The sequence below is a fragment of the Pangasianodon hypophthalmus genome, chromosome 6, assembly GCF_027358585.1.
Source record: "Pangasianodon hypophthalmus isolate fPanHyp1 chromosome 6, fPanHyp1.pri, whole genome shotgun sequence".
In the NCBI taxonomy this organism is placed as follows: domain Eukaryota; kingdom Metazoa; phylum Chordata; class Actinopteri; order Siluriformes; family Pangasiidae; genus Pangasianodon; species Pangasianodon hypophthalmus.
In genome coordinates, this window is record NC_069715.1 from 12,785,970 (window position 1) to 12,813,899 (window position 27,930).

At 39.5% G+C, this 27,930-nt stretch overlaps 2 protein-coding genes across 5 annotated transcripts; one reads left to right on the plus strand and one right to left on the minus strand.

The window, feature by feature from the left end:
- Positions 1 to 913: 913 nt before the first annotated feature.
- Positions 914 to 17,312, plus strand: kiaa0513 (KIAA0513 ortholog). 4 transcript variants are annotated; one of them, XM_026927223.3, is made up of 13 exons: positions 914 to 1,044; positions 6,495 to 6,947; positions 7,479 to 7,578; positions 7,849 to 7,922; positions 8,564 to 8,634; positions 9,144 to 9,348; positions 9,532 to 9,572; positions 11,131 to 11,197; positions 11,916 to 11,993; positions 12,572 to 12,601; positions 14,472 to 14,552; positions 14,759 to 14,853; positions 15,441 to 17,312. In XM_026927223.3, the coding sequence occupies exons 2-13, from the start codon at positions 6,586 to 6,588 to the stop codon at positions 15,488 to 15,490; spliced, it is 1,254 nt and encodes a 417-aa protein (XP_026783024.2). In that variant the 5' UTR covers positions 914 to 1,044; positions 6,495 to 6,585; the 3' UTR covers positions 15,491 to 17,312. The 4 variants fall into 4 exon arrangements, 2 of the variants coding, with proteins under 2 accessions (XP_026783024.2, XP_026783025.2); XR_008301915.1 differs by lacking the exon at positions 15,441 to 17,312 and having other exon boundaries at positions 12,572 to 14,039; XR_008301916.1 differs by lacking the exon at positions 15,441 to 17,312 and having other exon boundaries at positions 12,572 to 12,793.
- A 7,727-nt stretch (positions 17,313 to 25,039) lies between these two features.
- Positions 25,040 to 27,840, minus strand: foxl1 (forkhead box L1). Its single transcript, XM_026927470.3, has one exon. The coding sequence runs from the start codon at positions 27,615 to 27,617 to the stop codon at positions 26,466 to 26,468; it is 1,152 nt and encodes a 383-aa protein (XP_026783271.1). The 5' UTR covers positions 27,618 to 27,840; the 3' UTR covers positions 25,040 to 26,465.
- Between the last annotated feature and the right edge of the window lie 90 nt (positions 27,841 to 27,930).

Here is a 27,930-nt window from a genome sequence, read left to right on the forward strand (position 1 = left end):
TAAGAAAGAAAAATGTAAAATCATTGATATGGTGAAGTTTTCTGTAAGGAGACATTTATTTAACATTTATAGCAGGAGTCTATAGTGTCAGCTGTTGCTTTATCTCTGCCACCAGGAAAGTCTAAGGACTTAATGTTCCACAACATTAAATGTAATTATAAGCAAATAAAAATAAGACATCATTCTTTAATAAATAAAAACATGCAATGGGGGGTGGGGACAGTGGCTTGAATCCTGTTGGGGGTTTGAATCCTGTCCCTGCGTGTGTGTGTGTACGGAGTTTCCATGTTCTCACTTTCCTTCAGGGGTTTCCTCTGGGTACTCCGGTTTCCTCTCTCAGTCCAAAGACATGCATTGTAGTCTGATCTCTAAATTGGCCGTAGTGTGTGAATGACTGTGTGTGTGTGTGTATATGTGTGTGTGCGATTGTGCCCTGCGATGGGCTGGCACCCTGTCGCCCTTGTGCCCTGAGTCCCCTGGGATATGCTCCAGGCTCCCCATGACCCTGTGTAGGATAAGAGAAACAGAAATGGATGGATGGATGTAATAGCTGGCAGATGGTTGTGGTGTGCGAGGAATAAAACACTTTGTTTCGTGCTGTTATAGGAAAATAATCCAGTGTGATGCTTACCACTCAGTCGTTTATTATTTTTCTATAACATCATGCCTAGTTATGCTTACTGGAATTACTCATTGCTGCATATAAGTAGGTTTATGTGTTTGTGTCTGGGAGTTATTGGCAACGATATGAGAACAGTACTGTACAATTTAGGTTATTATAAGACATTTTCAACATTGGCTTTCCCCAGTTTATCTGCTGGTGTTAAAGGGGTTAGAGAGAAATAACGGGACAGAATGGTGGGGAAACACCTTCCTCAAACGTCGAGGTAAACAAATGTTCAGTGTGCAAGAGCGTCACGTGATTTCCTAGCGTCATCGGATTCCCGTCCTATCGGCCTTAGTGCGCATGCGCGCGCCTTGACTGCTAAGGCAATCGTAGAACGCTGCCGTGAAGACGAAACGCAGCTTCACCTGAATTCTCGGGTAAGTTCCAGCTTCGTGGGAAAGCGCACTGCACTGCTTACACAATAGCATATATTCTGCTTGTGTGTGTGTTTTGTTGTAGTTGTTGTTTTATGTGGCATCAGACTACATGTTAGTTTCCTCTGCTGAGTGTTGAGAATTAGTGTGACAGCTGCCTCTGGCGCTGATCTGATCTCTCTCTGAACACGACCAGGATGTTCATGCTGTAACTTATCTTCCTGATGAACCACAGCTTTGCCTTGCACACAAACCTGTATCCTCTCTTGCTAGCTATAAGTGCTACGTGTCTGGCTGTAGGTTGCATGTTAATGCCCTTTGATAACTGCATATACGTAGAGTGTGTTGTTTACAGTGCGCTGTGGGAGGGAGCTTTAGTTTTAGCTAGCAGTAATGCGCAGGCGAGTGAGGGAACATCCGCAGCTCAAATGACTTTTTACTTCCAGACCATAAAGTATTTCGCCTTTAACACACTGGTCAGTGCATCCACGCAGTTATGCCACAGTTAATGCCACAGTTCATTTCTTTTATTAATAGTTTCTATTTTGTTGTCATTACTACGCAGAGCCTCACCTGCTTTGGAACGCTTACTCGACTGGAGCTGAGCTGAGGTGTTTTATACTGTACATTGAAAGATGGGCGGAGCTTCCCAGCATTCTGGGCGGGTCCTAATCACTTCCGTCCACTCTTTATATGGAAGCAAAAAGAGACATTTAGCTTTGAATTGCTAATAAAAACCATTGAATTTGAATTGAACTTCAGTGCTCTTACCACTGAATGCCACTGAAGCACACATCTGTATTTATGTTTTGTATTAGCTTCTTTGAAAAAAGTACTTTCATTTCATTCACCTTTTTTTTTTTTTTTTTTAAATATGAGGCATCTTTATTGATTTTTTTTTAGTGTTAATGAAATCGGATTCAATAATTCTGTTTTCAGATATTCAAATAATAATGCATTTGTGTTGTCCATTCCAGCGTTCTGATTCAACTAGTCAAATTTAGTTTGCGAAATCACTCGCTCACTCGGTTTCAGTAACTGCTTTATCCTGGGCAGAATCACGGTGGATCTGGAGCCTATCCTGGGAACACTGGGCATGGGGTAAGAATACACTCTGGTTGTACACTCTGGCCAGTCCAAAGCAGGGCAAAATGCACACACACACACACACACACACACACACACACACACACACATACATTCATACTTATACTTATGGGCGTCCCATTCAGTGTGTGTCTCTGCCTTGCACCCAGTGTTCCCAGGATAGACTCAGGATCCACCACGACTCCACAAATTAGGTGCTAATTGTGCTACATCTTTTCTCTACATTTGTTCTAGAAAGCTATAATTCTCCAGGCTACGTTAATGAATATGTTGGTTAAAAATGTAGGTTTAAGCCTGGCCCAGATGGTATTTCTGAACTAATTAAACTAGTTGAGCTTGTAAAAAACATTTACCAGGTTTTCACTGAGTAGGAGAGTAATTGACCTCAAAACACCTGAGGGAGAAAATCCCTTCCTCTACCCATTTTCAGAGTCATCTTCTTTTCCTGTTTGGGAATTACGTGACTAATTTCACCATCAGTGCAGGAAGTGTTGAAGTGCATTGTTTAACAATTCTAGCCAACATACTCACTGAACTTCCGTCCCAAATTTAATCCTTTTTTCGTTTATCTTACATCTTGTCCTCGGGTTGCTGCTCTGTGTGCCCAGCTGCTGTAGTGTTTAGACTTATCACGAAGCCCTGTTGCTACAGTGCTTTCTATTTCAAGGCCGTAGTTTGATAAATCATGAGTGAAAGATACACTAAACATGAAGGTTGGCTTCAGTCTTAAAATAAGAATAGAGGCACATTTGCTCTTCACAGCTTTATGGCATCAAATGATCCTTTTTAATGAGTTTTTCAGCAAAAGAATGTATTTTTACTAATTTAAGGAACTGTCAGCACACACTGTAAAGCATACACCTGTGGTGGAGAGTAAAAATGCATTGAAAAACACTCTTCAACCCTGAGACTAAAGAGAATATGTCTTGTTTTACAGCCAGCTTCACACTGCATAATTGTCGGCCTGATTTTGTTGCTGCAGACAAAATCCGTTAAATGGCGCTAAATCACCTGCTGGTGAATATATCACATTATGCGTTCTAAAAACACTGATCTTAAATCATGACCAAAGAATTTTTTTCTACCAGCAGGTGATTTAGTGCCATTGTGACCAAAGACAGCGAACAAGAAGTTCTGGCAGCTTGAAATTTTTTCAAATTAAAATCTCAGTATTATCGCTGCTACAACACTCGTTAAAAACAAAATCCACCAGTAATAGGACAGGACTGGGGTCTACAGACATGGTGGTAGCAATGGTGAAACATGAATGGACATGCTAATGGACAGAAAATATATCCTTATTACCTCAGTCTCACTTTGAGGAATGTTTCTGTTTATGCGACCCCACTTTCAGCCCGAGCCCAGATCATGCCGATTGATGACATAAGCAGAATGTAGTGATTTTTTTTAAACACAGGTCTATCATTAGAGACTCTTCCTTGTATATCTTGACATGGAGAACACATGTTATTGCACAGTCTGGTATAAAAATTCAGAAAACAAATTTACTGGGATCATCTTATACAATCTTATAGGACAGCTGTAATCGCACAGTCCAAAACGGCTTACCACAGGGGAAGGGGCTGTAATTTTTAAATGTACAATTTATATTAAGTCTAATCAGAGATTAAATACAGTCTTATTATGATAACACAATTAGTAAGTGGTGCCAGATTGCCTTTGCTATGCCCAGTATTTTTCCACCCTGCATAAGGACAATAGCTTAAATCCATTTGGACTGCAGGAGGAATTGGAGGACAAAATGGAGCAGCAATGCTGGACAACAGCCATCTCAGATTTGGTGGAATGCTTCGGACTCCTTTCATTCTTAACCAACAGTAGATTTCTTTCCTCAGCCTATACAGTTTCAAGTCACTGATGCAAAGCTTTCTGTTACAAAAGGAATTCAGTATTAACCTCCCATTCGACACACACACATCACCCAGCATAAGGGTAATGGCAAAGAAAATCCATTTAGGCAGTTACTCTGCATAGCGCAATATTCAAAAAGCAGACTGGCTGAAATGTCTTGCTTTTATTGACACTCTGATGATGATGGAAGTGATGAAATGAGTTGGATTTCCTCAAGGGAAGTGAATGAACATGTTGCATAACAGTACACATGTATCACTGTCATATAAACCTCTCTGTGGTAAGCAAATGTTCTATTATTGCTCAAAACCATAGAGAAGTTACAAGCAGGGCATAACTTTTTTTTTTGTTATACTTAAATATGAACTAGATCTTGTTTGATCAGCATTAGTACACTTTTAGTCTTTATGCTAAGCTTATATATTTTTATATAATTTGTTTGTGAGATGAATTTGAAATGTTAAAGTCTAATCTGCAATCAGCTTGGCAATGCAGAAAGCAGCATTTTTGAAAATCCCTTCTTTTCAAAGCCTTTTGAACATTCTGACCTTGCTTGCTGCTGAGTACACAACCAATTTACCCCTCCTCCCATCACCTGAGGCTATTTTGTCTCTCGTTCTCTCTGTACCCATCTATTCTCCCTGTCTCGCTCTGCTGCTCACCCTCCATCTACCTTCCCCCTTTGATCTTTTTTTTTTGGCTTAGAACCCACAGATCTGGCACACACACAACCGCTCCTACTCTCTAGCCTCTCATCTCGAGGGCTGGTAGCCATGGGGTGGACACATGGAGGTGTTGATGGACAGAGGATAGAGAGAATCTGGGATGGAGATGAAGGATCGGGGGTTACTGAAGGGTGTTTTCTATAGATGCGGTCCGACTTTCTGCTTTTACAGAAGAAAGGGCAGTGTGAGGTTCAACGTCATGAGTAATTAACACAAACGAAAGCTGACACCGTATTAGCTGCTTTTGCCCTGAGACCTTTTCTTTGGTCACTTTGTGTTTGTGTGTATGGGCATGAGCCAAGTCACGCTTCTGCAGTACTGCATTACATAACCGTACAGTCCCAGTGCCATCCTCAGTTGCCTAGACAGTCTAAGGGGCGTGCTATTCATGACTCCACTCTGAAGCTTAGAGAGATATGATTATTGTTCAGCAGGTCTTAAGATTGTTTTTATGTATAATTAGCAAATTCTTTTGGACAAGAATGAATAGATGCACAGCAGTTTGATCAATATATGATCAACACTGTATGACCCTGAACAAGATGCTGTAATCATAAGTGAGACAGTCTGGAAAAACCCAGATGTCACTCTGTCTGAATTCTGGCAAACAGCCAAAAAGCACAAACAATTGGCCAAAATTTTTTTTTTTTTATTTATGGGTTTTAAGAAACCATAAATATATTTCACCAAAATGGTGAAATATTCATTACCATTTAATCTTGCTTTTAATCTTTGCTCAAAGGAGCAAAACTGGCCGTGCTCTCAGGGTGGAAGGGATGGCATACTCTCTCTCTCTCATGTTAATCACAGTGATACTAGCCAGTCATGAGCCTCTGTGAGCTCAGGTATGTGGAAGAGGGTAGATAGCACTTACCTCCTAGTGTGTTATGCTGCCCTGTGTAGCGCTTCTAAAAGATGTGTTTGGCTGGCAATTTCCTAGCAGCCAATTTCCTTATAAAACTGCACAGTGTACCTGAGGCTACTGAGGCATTTTTAAAAAGTAAAGGGTTGTCACACCAAATCTTGAATTTTTTCACTTTATTACTGTTTATTGTTATTTATAGTATATTATTTATGTAGAAACAACTAATTCTGTTTTTTCTAACTAATTCTGTGTTTTTGCCTTACAGAATTTATTTGCATGTGCCTAAGACTTTTGCACAGTACTGTGTATATATATATATATATATATATATATATATATATATATATATATATATATATATATATAGTAGAAAATGAAATGTCAAAATTTCACTGTATGTGAAGGGTTATCCCAGGTTGCCACACACATGTTTCATATTAGGTGTTCACAGCAGTTCTACAGGAAGTAGATAGTTCTCCTGGACAAAATGAAGAAACTGTCTATGCTATTCATATCCTCTTAGACAGCGTGTTGTGGCTGTGGAACAGCATTAGTGCACTTAAAGAGTGATCGAAAGCATCATTTAATCTGGAAAATGGGTTTGGTCAATATAACCAACACAGTGGTAGAAACCCTACAGTCTGGTTTTATGTACCACAGACATAATAACTCATGGCTTTTGCAATGGCCTTTCAAAATTTCATATTGAGACACCCTATTAAGAGGCTTGGTTTGCAAACATGCTCAGCATTGTGTAATGTGTTAGTCACCCCGTGAAAACAATGCCAATTTGTGGGAAAAAAGGAAAAGAAGTATTAATGTATTATTTTAAATCTGGCCCTCTGCATGATTATATAATGAGCTTGCCACTCTTGCTTTCTCAGGTTCAGTTGCTGGGTGGGGAACCAGGTAGAAGAGGTATTGTTCGTGTCACCAAAGCAGCCAATTCAGACTGTATTGCCCTCTTGTATCACTATGGAGGGGCCTGCAGTGGAGAACCTCATAGACTTTGACATGCCTTCCAGCACAGAAGTGACAGCACCCTCTGCCATTGGTCCTCCTGACTTGTTATCAGCCGAGCCTCTCATCCCAGAGTCTGTGTGTGAGCTCCCAAAGCCAATGGCCCCAAGACCAGCTGCATATGGAAGAGAGGAAGGTGCTGAAGACAGCGATGCCACAGAGTCTGCAGACAGTGAGAACGATGTCACTGATTCACCTTCCCACACTTCCAGCTCCCGCCGCTCATCTTCATCATCCAATCACAGTGCTGAGGATGCCGATGTAGCGGAACGGAGGGAATTCATGAAAGCCTATGTGGAGAAGTTGTTTTATGGAAGGTGAGGCGGTATTGTTGATGGCCTGATTTTGTAGACTGCATATATTTATCCCAAGTAAAAAATATAAGGTCTTATCTTGAGTCTGTTTCCATTTGAAAGCAGTATGGATGGGAATAATTTGATGAAATGGTTTCTAGATCAGAACTGTGCACTCAGAACCTGGAGGAATAAAGTGTGCAGCTACGTTGTACAGTATAAAATTGTGGTCATGTGATTGTCAGCCACTGATTGTGAAAAAAAATAAGATGGATTTCAGCATGAATGACTTGTATAATTAAATCTGCTCTTAAGATATGGGGGGGGGGAAATGGACCAAACAATGAAAGATATTGATTTGTATCTTTTTCAATGAACCTGCCATCACCCATCCTCTCTGGAGAACAATAAGGCCTTTGTTAGCAATATAAGTTTTTTATACTTATATATATACATACATACATACATTTTATATATATATAAATATATATATATATTTGTTAAGTAACATACTGGCTGATCCGTCTCTCTGTTTTCTCTCTGTCTGTGACTCAGGGAGGACTTTGACCAGGAGGAGAAAGCACGCTTCGGCGAGTTGTGTAGTGGAGAAAACGGCAAAGCCAGGGAGTGGTTTGCAAAATACGTCAGTGTGCAGGTGTGAGAGGGAGCAAAGCTCTTCAATCCGGGTCTAAAAGTTTATGCTTAGTATATACACCCAGTACATTAGAGCACTTGTGTAGCTCTTAACAAGTAAACTAGGTCCAACAGAGTCCACACAAACATACAATGTTAGTTACTTCAGAGCTTGCCATGCACGTCCCAGTTAAAAGCAAGTTGTTGGCCTCAGTGCAGCTGAATGATATATGATATGACCTACTAATAAATGGGATCCATGAGTATAATGAAGTTATTTGGTTTCTTGCAGCGCTGCAACTCAAAGTGTGTAAGTGAGCAGACCTTCTACCGACTGGTTCAGTCTTTTGCAGTCGTCCTGTTTGAGTAAGTTGCAAAAAATTCCAGTAAATCTCAGTAAATCTGTGCAACTTGGCTGAGATTCTGGGGACAAGCTGCTGGTTGTGTGGCTCAATAAACATTTGGTAACACCACATTCTCTCCTCTCAAACTGAGTATATGAACCACATTGTAAGAGCCAATATTGCAAAGAGATTGCAAGAACATATCATTTCCCAAGTCAGTCTTTTGTATTCTTTTCCTCATTACCGAAATCCCCCCATTTTAACCCTTGACAAGCATTACTTATGGAAGTGAACCATGTAATTATTTTGAAATGCCAGGGACAATAATCAGTGCTCTGGCCCAGGCTTCTCTAACAATGCTAGCAGACTCTGTATGTATCTTTGTGTAGTTTGATACTTGAGAATGAATGATATTACTGTTAGCTCTTGGTTAGTTTGTCCTAAATTGGAGTCTGGTGATCAAACGGAGTGGATGCTGGGTTTATTTGTGTTTTATTTGGACAAACAGTCATGCAGCTTTTTTGGCACTCATTCCACAAGTTCATTTCCTGAAGCTTTCCTCCAGAGTCAATATTTGCATACGTACAGTATGTGCGTGGGTTGAATTTGATTTTGCATTACTACCATGACCTTCAACTGACCTCTGTTTTGACTGACTGTCAGATGCTACCAGATGGATGATTACAGCCCTGCCAAGCACTTAATGACCATGTGCTTCACGTACTATTATATCGGTAAGACATGGAAGAAAGCAAGTGTTCTTGAATGGGCATGTATGTTATTTTAATTTAATGTGAGGGTGAATCAATTGAAAACTTCAAAATTGCGACACAAATTAGAACTGAATCAATTTTTTTCAAGAGAAGACCAGACACTCGTTAAATCCTGGAACACTTGCAGTGAAGAAAATGGAGATTATGTGGGAATATTATACACCTAGTATTTGCAATAAAAAGTGCAAAAAAATAAAGTTTTCTGTTGACTCACCCTATTAAACTAAATTTCTGGACTTACTGCTTTTTTAAATACTAAGTTAAGACATCTAATAGCCCTTTTCCAGTCACTTTATTTAAGGGCTTTAGCTCCTCTCATTGCGTTAAATAACAATGGCATGATTTGACCATTATTTTTTCAAATGCCACACAAAGGAAATGAGTTGTTTTGGCATATCAAAATTTTGTTTTGTGATTACTTGTGTGTACACATATGGTCACATATGGTATGTTAATCCTCCTTCTCCCAGGGAAGATACAGCTGTCACCTACAGAGCTCCTGGAGAAGCCAAGTGCAGGTTTTGACTCATACCTGCGCAGCAGCAAGGTCTGGCTCTCAGGCAAGAAAGACGTTGCTGAGAGATTGTTGAAAAATACGACGACTAAGACAGATATGAAGAGTTTCTTCGGAGGCCTGGAGAGCAAGCTCAGAGGCCCGGCTGCCCGAAAGAATGAGTGAGGAGCTGCAATCTTGCTCAGTCATTACCTTCATTTACTAAGGCCTATGAAAATGGCTGCATATTCAAATCATTATCTATCACTTAAATGGGTCATGACTAATGGACCCTGGTTCACGTACAACTACTATAGATCTGGTCTTTTTCAGACTTCCTATTTTGTCCCCTGTTTTGTCCACAGAGAGGCCGAGAGTCCAACAGAAGGCAAGCCTAAATCACCAGGTAAATCATTTATATTGATTTTTTTATTTGCTTATGATAAGGAAATCTGGAGCACCAGCACTGATGAAGTCATGAGATGGTTTCATCTATGTTCAGTTCTAAGTCTACGTCTTCTACTTAGAATTCACACCAGGCGCGAGGCGTAAGTGACACGTGTTGGGCCAACGTCGGGCCACCTGTATTTACAGCACAGTTTGCTTAAATATATGACATGAGATAGCAGGGCAGTGGTGGCTCAGCGGTTCACTAACAGGTGAATTTAACGTGGCAGTGGTGGCTCAGCGGTTAAGGCTCTAGGTTACTGATCTGAAGGTTGGGGGTTCAAGCCTCATCGCTGCCACTGTTGGGCCCTTGAGGTTAGAATTTCAATATATCTGCGTGTTCCTGGTTCTTATAACATCTACTGTCCCGCTAATTGATCTGCCTAGTAAAAATCGTTCAACTGTCAGTTAAATCGCACCTCAGCCAGCGTGTGTAGTGCGTTGCGCCACAGTGAACTGCAATATGTTTAAACATAGCCTATATTCTAAAGGAAAACATTTGTTTTGCTAAAGTCAATAAGAAGTAGGTTGTTTTTTTCTAGATGTTGAGTCCACTTCTGGCTAGCACTGCAGCCTCGCACCTCTGGGTTTGGGGTTCCGAATCCCGTCTCCACCCTGTGTGCACAGAATTTGCATGTTCTGTCCATGCTTTGGGGGTTTCCTCCGGGTACTCCGGTTTCCTCCCCCAGTCCAAAGACATGCGTTGTAGGCTGATTGGCATTTCCAAATTGTCCGTAGTGGGAATGGGTATGTGCGATTCTGCCCTGCGATGGATTGGCACCCCATCTGGGGTGTCCCCTGCCTTGTTCCCCGTAGAATAAGCGGTACAGAAAATGGATGGATGGAGTCCATTTACCCAGTCTACCTCTGTTCAACTAAGAGCCCGGACACAACATCTGCTTGTCCCAGATACCCGGGCTACTGATTTGTCCACCCCTGCAGCTATAGGCAGCACATTCATAATGCTGTACATTATTCATTTAAATAAAGTTAACTAGGGAGGTGTTATATGAATAGAGTCTTATGAAGTTGTGCAAGTGAAATAAAAAAATGTGTGGTGTGTTAAAAGAAAACAAGGAACAGGATAGACAGCGTTTGGTATGAAGCAGGTGTGGAAGGATTAGAAAGTTATTTGGAATCATATCTGTTATATGCAGATGCATGTGAGACAGACAACCAAAACAACACCACAGTAACACTTTTGGTATACATTTGCCTTAATGCATGTGCATGTTTCTTTTACACCCATAACACGTATTACACACACAGATTTCTCCATGTGCGTTTTAGCCTGTGGTGAATCTTGATGGACAGCTCCCTCAATGCTGAATTTCTTTCTTGATTGCGCGGTCTTTTAAACTGTCTGCTATTGAGCAGTCCATTACTGTACTGTAAACACATCCTTGCTGTCACTGAGCGCTCCTCATGCCTGCATATTTCGGAGACTCCTTCAACACTGTTCTGCTAATGATGAGTGTGCGTAAATGTCGATTAATGTGTGTTGTCATCTGCTACAGCATCCCCAGACAAGAAAAAAGGAGAGAAGATATACTTGTACACACACCTTAAACAGCAACCAATCTGGTACGTGGTTTATTTGTTGTTTCAGGTATTTTAAAGCTGCACAGCCAGTATCTGAGGAGTTCATTTTGTGTCTATCATTTGATCCAAGAATGCTCATGAGGTTTTGTTTCAATAGTCATGTTTGATACACACCAAGAAATGGAACTACTTCACTGCTGACTGTTATCAACTTTTATACCAATGTGCTGTTGAATTCTTAAATCGGATTGATCAGAAGGTGTTGATTAATATTCTCTGACAGTAGGGCCAGCACGGATCAGCTCTTTACAACAGTTTTTCTTCATGTAAAAGTCTTCAAGATAAACGATTTTTTTTTGTCTTAGAGAAAAAATAGAACCTGGTGAGGGAACGACTGTTTATAGCTGCTATAATGTAAGCGATAACAGGAACTAACTTGTTTTGTGGGCATTAAATGTAATTGTAAATATATAAAATGTACTTCATTAATAAATTTAAAAAATGGAAAAATTGCTGTGGTATAAGACAAATAAATTGCTGTGGTATAAGACAAATAAATTGCTGTGGTATAAGACAAATAAAACACTTCAGGAAGTGCTGTTATATGAAAATAACCAGCTTCGGGTTGGTAACACTAACTCCATTTCATGTTGGATCACTTCACACCAGTCTGTCATTGAGTTATTCCTTACTAACTCTGATCACAGGAATGATGATCCTCATCCTTCACACAGTTAATGATGGTCTTCTCTGTTCAAAGGCAAACATTAAGATTTTGGAATGCTGCATTTTTCGATGCTGTGCACTGTGAGAGGAACAAGAGGTCCCCCACCACGAGGTGAGAGTATCTGTTTAAAAATACAAAAAAAAAAAAAAAAATACCATGTCCTTTGAATAAAATTTTCAGTCTGCTTCTGCCTTGGATGGCTAAATATACAAAAGTGTGGCAGGATTTTCATGTACCAGGTATGAGGAGCTGCATTACTGTTACTACTTTAGTATTTTTCTTACACACCTCATTCATAATGAAAGGATTAACATGTTGCTTCAGAACTGGAATTGCCACGAGGTGTGTAATACCTGGGTGTGTCTCTATAAACATTTCAGATCATGTGATGTTTGTGAACAAGTGTTAAAGACTACAGTCATGAATTTGCACTGCTGCTTTGTTAAAGTTTGATGAGGATTTTGCTACCTGGGTCTGCGTGAGAGAAGTGTGTGTGTGTGTGTGTGTGTGTGTTCTATTCTTCACACTTGCATTCAGTAATGTCTGATTCTTGCCTTGCTCTCTGAGCTCACTCTGTCCCTGTAGTAGACACTGCTGCACATATCTGCTCAACAGCCTCTCTTTCCCTCTCTCTCTTCCTGCATGCAACTTTAACTCTTTATCTCCATGTGCCTTGCTGCCTCACACAGGCGGACAGCTGAGGAGGAGAAAGACGAGAGGTCTGTCGTTCATTCTGTCTGCTGTACCGGACACCACTAGACAGAAAAAGGCCCCAGAGAAATAAAAACAAGAGCAAGATAGCAGTGAGGCTGCAGCAAAGAGCAAGGGAAGGTGTCAGGAAAAGGGTATAGGGGAAGCTTTGGATGTCTGGACCTTGTGTAAAGCAAGAGGCTCTATCTTACATATTTATGGTGTGTAATAGAATAATACTGAGACATTTGCAGAGAAAACAACTGAGTCATCATACTTTTATTAGAGTTTGGAGTGTGAGGGTGGCAGGAAGTTGTGCACTGTACTGATAACAGAGAAAAACCAAAAATGGCAACAAAAAAAAGCACACTGCTTACTGGTTTAAGACATAGTGTTTCCAGATTGCTATCAGAAATAAGATATCATCTTGTCTCGTATATAATTTTTTTGAGTCTTTAGTATTTATATTCTGACTTCAGTGCACTAAAGTGTGCTTTTATTGGGGGGGTCTGACTAACATATTACATTTACAAATATATTAACAAAAATAAAACCTCAACATCAGTTTAGAAAAACAGTGTTTTGCCTGTCCCAGTCCACTGTAACTACACTTCAGCTTGATATTAAAACCTCTTATTTCTTCGATCTTATTATTTCTGCATTAATATGTGAATCCACTACAGCTCAGGCTTCAAACATACTTTTCAATGAGTCGTCAATTGCAGGTTATGAAAAATCCACGTTTTAGTTCTACAGCATTCACTCAACATTGTTACCTGAAAATGTTCCCCCCTATGAAAGATGTTCAACAGGAAGTCGCATCATCTGCATTTCCTGAAAGATGTTTTTTCATTCTTTTTTTGAAATGATAGTGACTGATGAGTGTCTTTCTGATAGTACATCATAATTTGAAAGCAAATTAGTAATTAAAAAAAATATGTAAGTCTCTAAAATGTCCTCATGCTGTTAGCATGGATCCTATTTAACCATATTTTGTATATTCTGTGCTCAAAAACTCTTTGGATCCTGAGGCCATGGTTTCTGGATAGTAGTGTCTGGGCTTTTGTCTCTGGCCTCTGCTTTTCCTGTGTGCATTTTATGTGGATCATGCACTCACTTGTCGTTGCATGCTTGCTGCATACTTTGCAGGTCTGCATGCTGGGTGTCCTCTCATTTTGTAGACAATAACCCCTAAACCTAGAAATCCTAACTTTCTTAGGCCAAATCTAAAATTTAGTGGAACAGATGCATGTTGGAGTCAGATCAGCAAATTGGGAGTATTATCACCAAAGGCAGTAGTTTAGAAATTGTTCTAAAATGATTTATGATCACTCTATTGTCTCTAAGTCCAGTTTAACAGCTAACTAACATGTTTTTTTAGCTCTTACGTTCATAAGAAGATATACTTTGAGGAGTAAAGGTTTGATTGCTATTACATAACCAGCATCCAGGACTAAGTTTTCTAAGGTATTTTGGATGAAATGTTAGAGGAATTATGCTTATTTTCCTTTTGCTAAATACATTTTACTGTATGTTGGTTAATGGTTAACCCTGACCTAATCTAACCACAAAGCACTGCTAAACACTAAAATTGGATTAAATGATAAGCTCTGCTCCACTATGTTTGCATGGGTGTTAACATCAGGCTACATTATTGTGTCATTTGTCTGGCCTGTCGCAATGTTTTTCATTGCTCATGATTTATTTTTGCTCATTACACCTTGCTATGGAATTAATCCTAACAAAAGAAGTATGATTTAAAATGCACTAAAAGAGAAAAAGATCTTGGCAGTGGTATACCCTGGCTGTGATTTCCCCCTTTGTTGGCTTCCATAAAACCACTGAAACTGAGAATGACCTCCAACCTTGAGCTTTGACCTCTGCCTTCAACCTCCTTAGGGAAAAGTGGTGTCATATGACCCAGGAAGAGAAAGATGACAGCTCCAGGATAGAAGAAAACATCACCTTTGGACAGCTAGGGTGAGTGATATCATCCAGTTGCATTTTGGATAAGAATCAGATAGGGGTTGAGATGAATGGTGCAAATTTTACAGGCTGTTTTTTTTTTGTTTTGTTTTTTGCATCAAAATAAAAATATTTGTTAATGAGGTAATGTGTTTTTTGACTCTGCAAGTTAGTGTTACATTTGTTCATTCTTACTGTTGCATGTGTATGTGTGCTTGTAGGACCTTCACCCATAATATGCTCGCCTTTGGATTGAGTAAGAAACTCTGCAATGATTTCCTCAAGAAGCAGGCTATTATTGGAAATTTGAATGAAGGTGAGGGACACACACACACACACACACATTTCCTGTACTTTTTCCATGCAATTCTGGCAGCATTCCACTAACTTTTTGGTGAAATGATCATTCATTGTAAAACGATAACTTGGTCACTTTCTATGGCTTCTTTAAGTCAATTCAGTTTTATTTCTGTAGCACTTTTAACAATAGATATTGTCGCAAAGTAGCTTTTACAGAAATATGGATGTCGATATAGATGTCTAATGAACAAGCCAGAGGTGACAGTAGTGAGGAAAAACTCCTTTAGACAAATTGAGGTGGAAATCTTGAGAGGAAACAGACTCCGGACGACACCGGATAGTGGGATTATAAATCATTACTCTTCTACAACTGTGTACAACAGAGTCAAACAGTACTAAGTATGTTGAAAGGATGTTCAGTATGAGCACATTGTGACTAGAAGTCCTTGGATGTGAACAAGAAAGTGTTAATGCTTACAGCAGCATTTCTTATGTACAAGTCTACAGTATATAGGTAGGATTATCCTCTGAAGAAAGGGTGAGACTTGGGCATAAAGTAAGAATAAATGTTTGTTTGTTCTTTTTTCTCTTTGCCCATTTTAGAACAATACAAGTTGCTGAGTGATCATATTGAACAGATGGCTGTGGAGTGAATGGCAGCTACAGATGACTCCACTATCCTCCTGTTCTGTCCTACTGTTCGGTTCCCTAATATATAACACCGTTCAGCCCCAGGTGGAAGCTCACTCCAGCCTTGCTCATTTATCCTGTCGAGCACTGGTACAACCCACTTTTATTTGAAAAATTTTCAAAAGTCCAGCACCTGAAGTTAACATATCTATGAGTTGGTAAGGACATTGCACTTATTCCAGTGCTGCTCACTATAACTCTGTGTACATCTGCTATGCTGCAGCGTCACACAAATGCTAAGTTTAAAATGCATATCAGTACCTGACAGATCAGCTATACTCTCAGTGGTTCAGTGTCATCCAATAACTGTATATAATATACTCAGTTACCTATTCAACTAAGCTAATGCTGAAAGTATCTTTATTGAGCTGGGGGAACTGGTGAACTGTCACCCTTCACCCCCCATTCTATTAGTCTTTCAAATTTTGTTTTCCAACTCTCACTCTTCATATGGCAACAGCATAAAGAAATGTATGACAGGGCATTTAGACTGTAATTCAAACTTGGCATGTGACACACTCTATCATGCTCTCGAACACGTTATCAGATTCTCATGTGCACACTATCAAATCTCTTATACAGTGTGGCAGTGTGACGGTGTGATAGTGTGCTTAAGAGGTTTGATAGTGTGCACGTGAGAATATGATAATGTGTGTTAGAGAGTTATGATGGTGTGTGAGAGAAGGTATGATTGATAGTGTGTGTGAGACAGCATGATAGTGTGTAAGAGAGTGTATGATAATATGTGAGTGGGTTTGATGGTGTGTGTGTGAGACATGTCAAGTTTGAATTATGCTTAAACAACCTTCCATTAAAAAAAATCTGTTGTCCCAGACTCAGCATTTCCATGCTGTTTATAGTGCAATTTTTTTTTTCTAGAAATGTGAGCCCCATATCTTTCATGTGCAAAACAGTATTACGTACTCCCTGTATTATCCATGTGGTGCGCGAGCCTCCAGAGTGAACTTTAAAACTCCAGTCTGTCCAAAGTGCCTTTAACAGATTTTCCCCCTGTGATTTGTCCTTGTTAAATGTTGGAAATGTAAACCTCCAGTTTTACATATTTTAGTCCCCCCACCACATTTAGTGTGTGGTTGTATAAGATGTTTTAGGCAGTTTTGCATTTGTTTGTAATCTATGTGCACTCCAAGTCTGTGTTTGCTGTGTTTATAGAGTTGTTCTAATTGTTTAGTGATAGATCAACGCAAGCTGTAGTGCTGTGTAACGGCTGTTGTGGTGTTGTGTTGTGCTGTGCTGTCCTGTGTTCAGTGTGCATGTGTATTCATGGTGAATTGAGCATTGCTGTAGTGTAGTTTCATGTCCAGTCAATAGAGGGTGGTCGTGTTACTCCATATTAGCTGCTGAGCAGTGGAGGAGAATGTTAAACAAGCCTGGTGTTTTAGAAAGATTTATGCAACTACTGAAGTCTCTTTGCATGAGGATAAGGTAAGGCGTGTATATATAGTTTGTAAATATAGAGCTTTTATCACAGAATATTGCAGTTTGCATTGAAACACAATGGCTGGTTCAAAAAAGGGATCACTGGATTGTAAGATGTTAATTTATAGGATATGTATATGTTGTCACATGGTGCACCCGGATATTTAAGGGATGTAGCACATCCATTTTGTTGGAAAAATATGTGCTTAGCAAATCGTGTACATGTCCTTAATGTACTGTGAGTGCTTTGCTTTACAGCCCTCATATTCCCTGCTGGAATGTACCTGTTATACCATGTCTATTATGTGTTTATTATGTGTTTATAATAAAAGATGTCTAACCTGATGTGTAGTGAGCTTTATTACAATCAAAACGCCATATTTCATCTAATTCAGTTCAATTCAGTTTTATTCGTATAGCACCTTTAACAATAGACACTGCCACAAAACAGTTTTACAGAAATCCAGATGTAGATCTAGATCTCTACAAAGCAAGCCAAAGGCAACAGTGGCAAGGAAAAGCTTCCTGAGATAACATGAGGAAGAAACTTTAAGAGGAACCAGACTGAAAAGGGAACCCATCCTCTTTGGGGTGGAATTAGAAATAATTACACTTATTACATTTAACATTTTTCACACCTAGTAGTTCCTCCATCATGGCTGATCCATGGTTCCTCACCAGATATTCCTTTATCAATCCTGTATGTGTATGTGTCATTTTGTGAACATGTGTTTTCATGTGCTGGTGAGTGTGACCAGGCCGAGACTGCTCAATGTGGGAGCGCTTAAGATTCGTTGGTTGAGGGAGCTGCCAAATGGCTGCCACGGCTGACTGAGAAAGTAAACAAACAGCAGTCACACTGGCCTGCACTGATTGGACACACAGTCATGAGCTGTGAAGCGCCAAAGCCTGGTGTCACACAGCAAGAACTCCAACACTGCTAATTAGTGCCAGACCTGGAGCTGAGCAAATGCTTCTTTTCTCATGTATCACCACACACTAATCACATCCTGCACTTTCACCTAGCTCACCACTCTCCTTAGCATGTTTATTCAATGTGTTTATTTCTAATTAGTATCTCAGTCTAGTAAGCATTGAAGTGAAACACTTCTATTTCTTCATCTAGGCAACGTGATATATAAAAGCATTGTTTGACTTGGGAAGGGAATTTCTGTTAGAAAGGCGTAGTTTGAGTTATATTAAGTGCATAATAAGAGTGAGTCAGTCATCTGGGTGGTCTCTGACAGGGGCAACACACAAACACACAAGGTCTTGCTTTTTAATGCCATTTCACAATGGATATAATCACTTTAAGCTAACAAGACAGTTCCAAAATGTGTTCAGTATTTGTATTTACAAATAATCCCAACAATATGTTGTAACTTTTGTGTTTTTTGTCCACTTATATGTACACAGCATCCTCAAAGAGAAGAACTGCTCTAAACTTGAACCATCCGTTTCCTCAATACTCAATGCTCTGCTGAAATTCACAGCAAGCCAGACAGACTTTGACCCGGCGCAAGTTGCACAAATGGCTCCTGATAGCCTTCACCTTGCCATGACCTGTCTGCATGGGTCACTGACACACAGCAAGTGCAACCCCCAGATCATTTCTTGCACTACATAAAGCACTCATTATTAATTTACAAAGGATGCTTTACAACACATAATAGCAATGAAAGAAGAGCATTAATTCAGCCTGTAATAAGGATGGACAGATAATAGACACAGTAAAAAGTTGCTCAGTTCATGGGTGGTCAGCTTTTAGATAAACGTGATGCAATAAGGGTGTCACAGTTGCCTCAAGGCCAATGACCCAGTGCGTTTGGAAGCGAGCCAGGAAACAAACAGCAAACCGATTTTAAACCAAACTGAGTAGCAGCTGCACTTTGGTCAACTAATGACCTAACTATTACTGAATATGTACTAATAACATAAATCTAATATGGCTTCAGTTTAAATTTTATAGTAAATCTTGTTACAGTCTGAATTTCATCATACATTTTCCTCACACAACTTTCTCCACCACAACTAAACCACTGGGTCTGAGCAGATATGGTATTTATATAACCTGGTAAATTGTTAATGTTAATATTTTAAACACTGACTATATGTGGTCAAATGTGGTAAATACAAATAAAAATTCAAAATGCTTGTTAAACAGCTCTTAGAGAGCTCTTTTGGCTTGCTTAGCTGATCCAAAGATGGGCGTTTCCAATCCAGCGAGTGCAAAATTCACTAAAGTACCAAATACCATAGTTATTTGTGTAAGAATCAGTTTGGCCCATGCAACAACACTTGAAAACTTGAAAGTTTATTTCTAAAGAGCTCTTTGTTTTTAGCTGTTATTTTTAATTTTCACAGTGTGATCTAGGAACCATATGTGTGAGTGGGATGGATATTTATTGTGCTAACCTCATGTTACAGCTTTCCAGGCATGAAATTTTATAAGGTATGTAAACATTCAATCTGCAGAGAGTTCCTGGTGACAAAAGAGCTTTTCAATATATGGTTCCACCATTTTAAGTGATTCATCAAGGATGCGGATACCTGACTCTTTTGAATGTGTCTCAGTGCCTGGAAATAGTACAGTTCTATGTGTGTGGCTGCTGTTGTATGTGCCTGTGCTTATGCATGGCCATGAGTCGGTCCTGAAGTGAGCCATGTAAATATAATAATATTAATAATTTCTGTGAGCATTTTTCTCTGGGAGCTGTAAAAACAATTTTCTGAAAGTGACTTATAAGTGAACTAAAGAAATATTATTACTCTTCCAACACCGTATAATGTTACTGCAATTACATTTGTATGTGTTTGTGGAAAGTAATAGAAATAGGGCAACAGATGTGCCTTCGAATTATATCCTCAGCTTGATTGCTACATTTTAGGTTTATGCAGGTTTGTGTGCTGTAACAAAGATCTTCTTTGTACTGGAAAACATAAATGTTTTGCTAGCATGGTTTGGGTCATCTCTATAATATGATGAAACATTTCTATACTAATAGGAGTAGTCTCATCCAGAATGACATTGTCCATTGGGCACAAAGGCTTATTGAATGGTTTGATGAGGATGAATCATATGCTATGACCGATATGCTATTGTTTTTTTTTTCGGTCACCAGATCTCAGCTCGGTTGTACACCATTGAGAGAATTTAGATTGATGTGTAAGAGAGCACTCTCCACTGCCATCATCAAAACACCAGTTGAAGGAATATCTTTTCAAAGAATGGAGTTCATCCTTCCAGTACAGTTCCAGAGACTTGTACAAGGTGTGTCAAGGCACATTAAAGCTGTTCTGGAAGCTCATCATGGCCTTTATGTTGGTTTTCCTTCAACGTCTCACACGAATGTACTATATCTTATGTAATTTTTTACTGTTCTGTTCTCCCCACTCAGATAATGATGTATAAAACAGTGTGCCAGGAAGTGTAACCGGATTAGCAGTGAATGTTCCTCACAGCAATCTCATCAATCTTCATCACAGCCCAGCCCACCCGCTGCACTGAGCACATATTTGGACAACTGAGGTCTGTTTATGTAGAGAGTGAAAATATATAACAAACAGCAAGATTAAACCCCTTTTGAAGGCACTGCACTTAAAAAAATATGATTTAATGCTGACTGGAGCAGTGATTGCAGATGAAATGAAGGTAAAGACACTTCAAACAGTTGGCCCTTTATTTCTTCCTTTTAATTTCACCTCGATAGATTAATCAGGTCTTCGCAACTTAAAGTTAACTAACATTGACAAGACTTGAGTATGTGAGAACGTCCAAGTGTGGTAAGAAGTGTGAAATATACTCTAGTTGTTGGAAATCACAACCCACTATTATCTAAGCTGTTTATGTTTTTTTTTTGTGTGTGTGTGTGTGTTCTGATTGACTGTTCGATCTAAACCTCCAATCCTCAAAAACAAGTCGCCTATAAATAAAGGTCAACTCGGACCTGATGTGTTCTATTGGTGGAAAGTTCAGGAATAATAAGCTCTATGGCTCCAATAAATAACCAAAATGTAATAATAAGAATAATAATCCTAATACTTCAACATTCAGATTATGTTAAAACAAATCTGTGCTGAGGACATCAGTGGAGTTTATTTTACAGTTTGGGGATGTAACCAAATGCAAATAAATTATTTGGAATGAACAGATAATGTGCTCTATACAGACACAAACACAGGGTATTTTTTAAGTAAGATTGCCAGAATGGTTGAGACTAGGTCCCATTGGGACTTATAACAAGCAAGACAACAAAAAAGCCAGTGAGTGGGAGGTTGAAAGTTTAGTGTGGGCATGAGCCTGTGGTCAGCTGTGAAGCTCACAGGACAAACAAAGACCTCATTCATTAACATGACAGTGCTGCATGATGCATCTTTAGTAACTGCAGGGCTGTGGTGATTTAAATTAGGCTACTACTTTGCTTATGTATTGAAAAATAGAGCCAGCTAAATTCATTAGAATATCCTGCAGGCAGATACAAAAAAAAAGTCCTATCTCATTTCAAGTTGAGAGCAATTTTGAACTGGAGCTGAGGTAGCTGTACTGCCAGAGCCAGAATCTCCAGACCATGCTGTCAGTGCTGGCATTTCTACCTCTGAGTCTTGTTCAGTGTTTTCTAGGTTTTCAGGTTTAGGCCATGCCCACTTTGGTTTAAATCCAAATACAGATACGGATATTTGGAGCACTAAACAGATACAGATGGTGGCATAGCTTACACCCTGATTATAGTTAAAGGGGTCCCTGGCTTCAAAAAGTTTGAGAACTCTTGCTCTAAGGTCTTCGCTTTCACCTGTGGCTTGGCATTATTTCTCTAATCGTGGTTATGAGGGTATGAGAAAGTCAAAAATTTGATGAGAAAAATTAGAAAAACATTCTGATAACAATAAACAAAAGCGACTGCATAACATGCAACCATTTGACTTATTTATTTTAATCTAAGTCAAATGGTTGCACGTTATGCAGTCGCTTTTGTTTATTGTTATCAAAATGCTCCTCCAATCTTCAGGAATAAAGCATCCTATTCTGATTGTCTATCAGCTACTCTATAGCAAGAAAAAAACCTGCTTGTCTTTGACAGCTCTCCCAATGGAGCATTTGTGGTTATGACTGCAGAGAGAGAAAGTGCTCTGTTTCTCATCAAAAATAAATGAGGATGAGGGGATGACGCTCTCTGAAACCTACATGCAGATATTTTACACTTTAAACACTTTGGAGGATCATCTTTCTTTTCTATGTTTATTTTAATATGAAGCTGGTGAAAGAATAAACCCAAACTGAAAATGTTATTCTTTGAGGTTTCCCTCTAATCTGTGGCCCATAAACTCTGAGCTGTCAAGAAAAACCTTTTGCTTTTTTTGCTGTATGTGATATCATACTTGTGGCCACAGAAGAAAGGCTTGGGCAAGGCTCAATCACTGTTTTGGTGTAACTGTTAAAGATAGCATGTGATAATCATTCACACAAATGCAGTGTTATTCATAATACTTAATCATATCTGTAGTAGGAAGAGGGGCATTTCAATAACATGAGGCAGATCAGCTCATACTTATTACTATTATGGTCTTTATAAACAAGCTTATAAATATTCAATCTTCTGAATGGTAGATGGTGTGCAGGTATAGAAGGCTTTGTTTTACTTTTAAATCACAAAATTCCAAAAATGCACCTAATATTTCTCGTTATGAGATTATTATACAACAAATATAAGACCATTAAGCCTATTTCCAGGCATATGCACTTATTTCAAGCTTAAAATTGTCTTCTTCTTTTGGCAGGTCATTTTGCTTCTTTCTAGATAAACAGTTTAAATAAGCAAAATTATCTGCCGATAGAATAAGACAATTTCAAGCATGAAATGAGTTAGAATATCTAGAAATAGAGTTAATAATCTTATATTTGTTTTAAAACACTCTAATAAAGAGAGATATTAATTGAATTTGCTTATATTCCAGATAGTTTTACTTGCCAAGATATCATTTTTTGCAGTACATATTATTGGATTACTGCTTGGGTAATGGAACAAAACTGGTACAGTACTTTTGCAAAGGAATTTTCATTCCAAGAAAAGACCAGATAAGAACACTTTGTGCTAGAAATAGGGAAGCTGTTGGGCTTTTGGGTAGAGTGTCCTGTCACATAGGAATGTTTACATAAGTGCCACATTTAGCATTTTTCCAGTTCTACAAATATGCAGATACATATTACCAGCTCAAATATTATACACATGAGATGTAGCAGTGGTCTCATTTTGAGCATTATTCACTTAATATAAATGTATTTTATCACTGTATGATTCATAGACAATATTGTTTAACCATATTCCCCCAAAAAGGTACTACGTTCTAACTTCAAGATACAAAGTTTGTCACATTATTTTTTTCAAACGTATTTTTTAGAACTAATTTAAGGTCAATACATAAATTTTAAGGATTAGTCTTGTACCTTTACACTACCTTTTTTTCTGACAATAATACCTGCATCCAATCCTCTTAGAGAAAAGTCACCATTCACATGTGAAATTTACATGTGGTCTTTAGACGCTTCACGTTTCACACATTTTTTGCATGTAGAGCATGTCATTTATTTTTCAGATGTGATTTTTCTTACATGAATAACTTTTTCACGTGATCACATATTGTTCACATGTGCTCACATGCATTAAAATGCTTTTTCACATTTTTCACACATGATCACACATTATTCACATAACCTCATGTTAAACTGTATGATCATATATGAAAAGTATGTGATTTTTCTATAAGGGATCATTTAATGAAACCAAGTTCAGCCATCTAAAACCCTAAATATGATGTTCCTGTAGTGTCTGAGTAGTCAATGAGGAAAAAGATGTCATTCATGGATATGTATTTTGTTACAGAAGTACAAAAAATTATGCTATTGCACTATAGAAAAATGAAGTAATGAAAGTCATGAGGTGTTGTGGGTTATTTTGGATGTGAAGCACTTTACCACAATGACACTACAATGAAATGTATTACACTTCAATACCAAAGAATCTGAAGTTTATGGTTAATTATTTATATTGGCGTAATTTAATTTCTTGTCAGGGCATGCAAGTAAGAGCTCTCTGGGTGTGAATGTTGACACTGAGTCGATTTAGTGACTGTCTTTGTCATTTCATAACTGGCTTTAAAGATTCAGGCTGAGAGATCAGGGAATGTTCCCGCATGCTTGATCTTAACAGCACATCTGTGCAAGGGGATAGATGAGAGCCTCTGCCTCTCGCTCACTCCCAGCCTTCGGGTGGATGTCGCTCTATATACACGTCTGACCAAAAGAATCCTATACACAGGAAATGCTTGTGAATGTGAGTCCCCCTGCTCAAATGTGGGGAAGTTTATTTATTTCCACGCGCATTCCTGATTTGCACTCTGTAAAGCTGCAGAGAGAGGCCGTGCAGCTGAATCAGACTCATGGCTATATATAGTGGCATGGGATAAAGTGGGTACCCAATGGGCTGGTTCTTCAGACTAAGATTAGATTTGGCCCTAAAGATAAATCTAGACAAGAAATTCTCTGTGAAACAACTGTCAACTTCTGTATTCAGGCCCAAGTGCTACTTTAGGTTAAGGGTATCTCATTTTAAGCCCAAGTAGTTTGAGACAAAAAAATGTCCTTGCAAATAAAATGTCAACATCATAAAACATTCTACTGAAAAATGCTAAAGGTTACTTGGAGAAAACAAATAATTGTATAATTGGCATAAGCCTTTACTTCTGTAAATGCATTTACAATGAAAATCCTTAAACTAATAGCTATTTTTATGGTTTCAAACAGAGGAAATTTTTATATTTTATTCAAATTCTCTAGTTATGTCTAGCAGTGTATTGTCAGCTGTAAATGCACAGACATACAGACAAGAACTACTGTTAAATTCCTATTAAAATATTGTTAAATTCATATTAAAATGAAAAGACTATTTTGGAGCATTTTCACAGTGTAGAAAAAAAAACAGGTGGGGATAAAAGATCTTTAAAAAAAAAATTACTAACAGAGATTACACATAAACAGCTATTGTGTAAAAAATATTTTATTTATACAATATGTATTATTTATTGAATCTCAGATTTTGTTCCACAAACATTCAACTCATTTACTCCTGTTATGTTTTTCCTCAAAAATGTTCCCAGCTATTTGCATCCATGAGGTACTTAAGGAGCGAAGAAAAGCAACAACATGATACAATTTGTAATTTATCTTGTATTCTTTTTACAAGCACTGAAAGGAACGTAATAAAATCAGAGCTCAAATAAATATTTACATTAAAACAGCAACATCCATGAGGGTTTGCATGGCGCAGCTCTCTATGGGTAATACATCAACCGAGTTAACTACTGTCAGCCTTATGTGAACCTTTGAAGTGGGCCACCCAAGTTGTGCCAAACAACAACAACAACAACAACAATAATAATAATAATAATAATAATAATAATAATAATAATAATAATAATGTCATGGCAGTTATTAAAGTTATTGAAATAAGCCCTAAAGTGGTTATTGTGTCTTATACTGCAGCACTGCCACAGAATTCTCAATTCTGATTGGTCAGAAGGTGTTGATTAATTTTCTATAACAGCATGGCTTTGACAATAGTGTCAAAAGTCATACTGTATTATTATATTATTGTTTCTATATTAATAACTCATTCACATAATAACTCAGGAACCACATAATCTAAGGCTGATAATAAACTGATTTAAGTGTGTGTTGTTATTTAGCAAGGATATATATATAGGTATATTATATAAAGACATTTATTTAGCATTTATAGAAGGAGTCTTGCGTGTCAGTGTGTTGTAACAGTCAGCAAGTTTTCTGCCATGGGAAAGTCTTTCTGGTTTCTCCATAACACTGCCTCACAGCTGCATTTTTTTTTTGTTTTCAAGAGAGAGAGAGAAAAAAAATAGAGGCTGGTGAGGGAGTGACTGTTTATAACTGGTCTAGCATAGCAGGAACTAATGTTCCACACAATTACATGTAACTATAAAAGGTTAAAAGTATGAAGTGTCCTTCCTTAATCAATTATAAATTGTAATTCTTGGCTAATTGCTGTGGTATAAGCGCTATAAAACACTTCAGAACATCCAATAACATTCAGTTATTGGAAGATGATCAACTTGGACCCAGATGAACAGTGTAAGAGTTAATGAAACACTGTAGATCCTAATTCATAAGTGTGCATGTTAGTTCATTGTCTGTTAATTTATGTAAATGTAATACTTTATGAGTTCTAAGACTTTTTAACAACAGATTTTATTCAACGCTGGGGATTTTACCATATCCAGTTATTAAAACAGATCTGTGTATGCTATCAGAGCTTCTTCAGCAGCCTTCATCAGCTGGATCAGGTGTGTTGGTAGTTGAGAAAGCTTGAGTCTGTGCACTGCAGTGATTCCCTGCTACTGGAGTTTAGAACAACTGCTATAGATTTGAGTTTGCTGCCTCAGTAACGTGTCCCGGTATCGATATATCAGTCATCAGACTAATTTCTCACCACTCTTCTCGCAGTACTGGAGCAGGGTTTCGGGCCACGCCAGGGACATATAGGAGCACAGCGGGTAGGCTCGGGGATAGAGGTGCGGCGCGTGCGCAGCCGGAAGTAGCGCTGACGCGAGCGCGCGGTGACGCGTTTCCAGACACGCAGACTCGGAGCCTCCGCAGCTGCACCTACGCTGGAGCCGGTTCACCTTTTTCGCTAAAATGCTGTCTATGCTAAATTCTTTCGATTTGTCCGAAGTCTTCTTGCCGTCCGTTAGGTCTTTGGTGTCTCGCTTTGGAAGAGCGTCGCGAAGTTGCGCGGAACCCAGAGCCGGAGTGCCGGCGGTGCTTTCAGCGCCCGTCGAATTCCCAGTGTGCATTTGGCGCACCTGTGGAGAGTGCAGTTCTGACTGGTGTGTGGGCTTCGGCGGAGACGCGCTGTGCTCCTCGGCTGGGGAGCGGGCACGCGCGCTGGCCGGATGTGCGCCACGACAGTGTTTCAGGGAGCTGGGCGGCGGGTTGCTCAGATGTCCTCGAGGTGGATGCTCTTGGTCTTTGTGCTGAATTACCATTTCCGCCAGCGCCTTTTCACTACTCAGGGTCCCGTCTTTCACTAAGTGCGTCCCTGCGGAAAGTTTGGTGCTTCCCGGAGCCAGAGGACTCGGACCCCGGCTTCGTTTGTGGCTCGGTTTAGCTTCGCTCGTCTCCTGCAGTTTGGACTTCCTTTTCCTCCTCCTGTAGTTGCCGTTCTCAAACATGTCCAGACACTTGGGGTCTAGAGTCCAGTAGCTGCCCTTGCCCGGGCGCCCTTTCTCCCTGGGCACCTTGATGAAGCAGTCGTTGAGTGACAGGTTGTGTCGGATGGAGTTCTGCCAGCCCTGCTTGTTGTCGTGATAAAACGGAAAGCGGTCCATAATGAACTGGTAGATGCCGCTCAGCGTGGCGCGTTTGCCTGGTGCGCTCTTGATGGCCATGGCGATGAGCGCGATGTAGCTGTACGGAGGCTTCTGGGGAGGCTCCTGTCGGGCTGAGGCGAGTCCCAGCGCCGGTATCACGCCTCCCACCTCTCCACCATACAGATAGATGAGGGACGAGTTGGTGAGGCTGAGAGCCGCTGGTCCCTGCGCTACCCGGCTGTGGTACAGGTTCATGTTGAGTCCCGTTAAATGCGCACCGGTTCAGATCTCCTCGAGCCGCGGTCCATAGAGATGCTGCGCCGAGGCCTGAGAGTCACTCAGTCAGTCTGGCTCTCCTGCACCAGTCCAGCAATGTTAATTGTTGCACGTTTGCTGCTTTATGTTGACTTAGCGCTGGAAAATAAATTGTCTATGATAAACAGTCGTTGTGTTTCTCTCAGCCCACCCACATTAATTAAAATTTCATTGCCCCAAAAGCCCCGTCTCTCCGTCTCTCTGCCTTCTCTCTTCCCGCGTGTCCCCGACCCACCAGCCAATGGTGAGCTTG

What these genes read in the sequence shown, in the direction of transcription:
- kiaa0513 (XM_026927223.3), top strand. Translation starts at nt 6,586, where the DNA reads ATGGAGGGGCCTGCAGTGGAGAACCTCATAGACTTTGACATGCCTTCC. An exon ending in CAAAATACGTCAGTGTGCAG is followed by an intron (nt 7,579 to 7,848) that starts GTGTGAGAGGGA and finishes GGTTTCTTGCAG; the next exon opens with CGCTGCAACTCAAAGTGTGT. An exon ending in GAGGAGGAGAAAGACGAGAG is followed by an intron (nt 12,602 to 14,471) that starts GTCTGTCGTTCA and finishes CAACCTCCTTAG; the next exon opens with GGAAAAGTGGTGTCATATGA.
- foxl1 (XM_026927470.3), bottom strand. Translation starts at nt 27,617, where the DNA reads ATGAACCTGTACCACAGCCGGGTAGCGCAGGGACCAGCGGCTCTCAGC.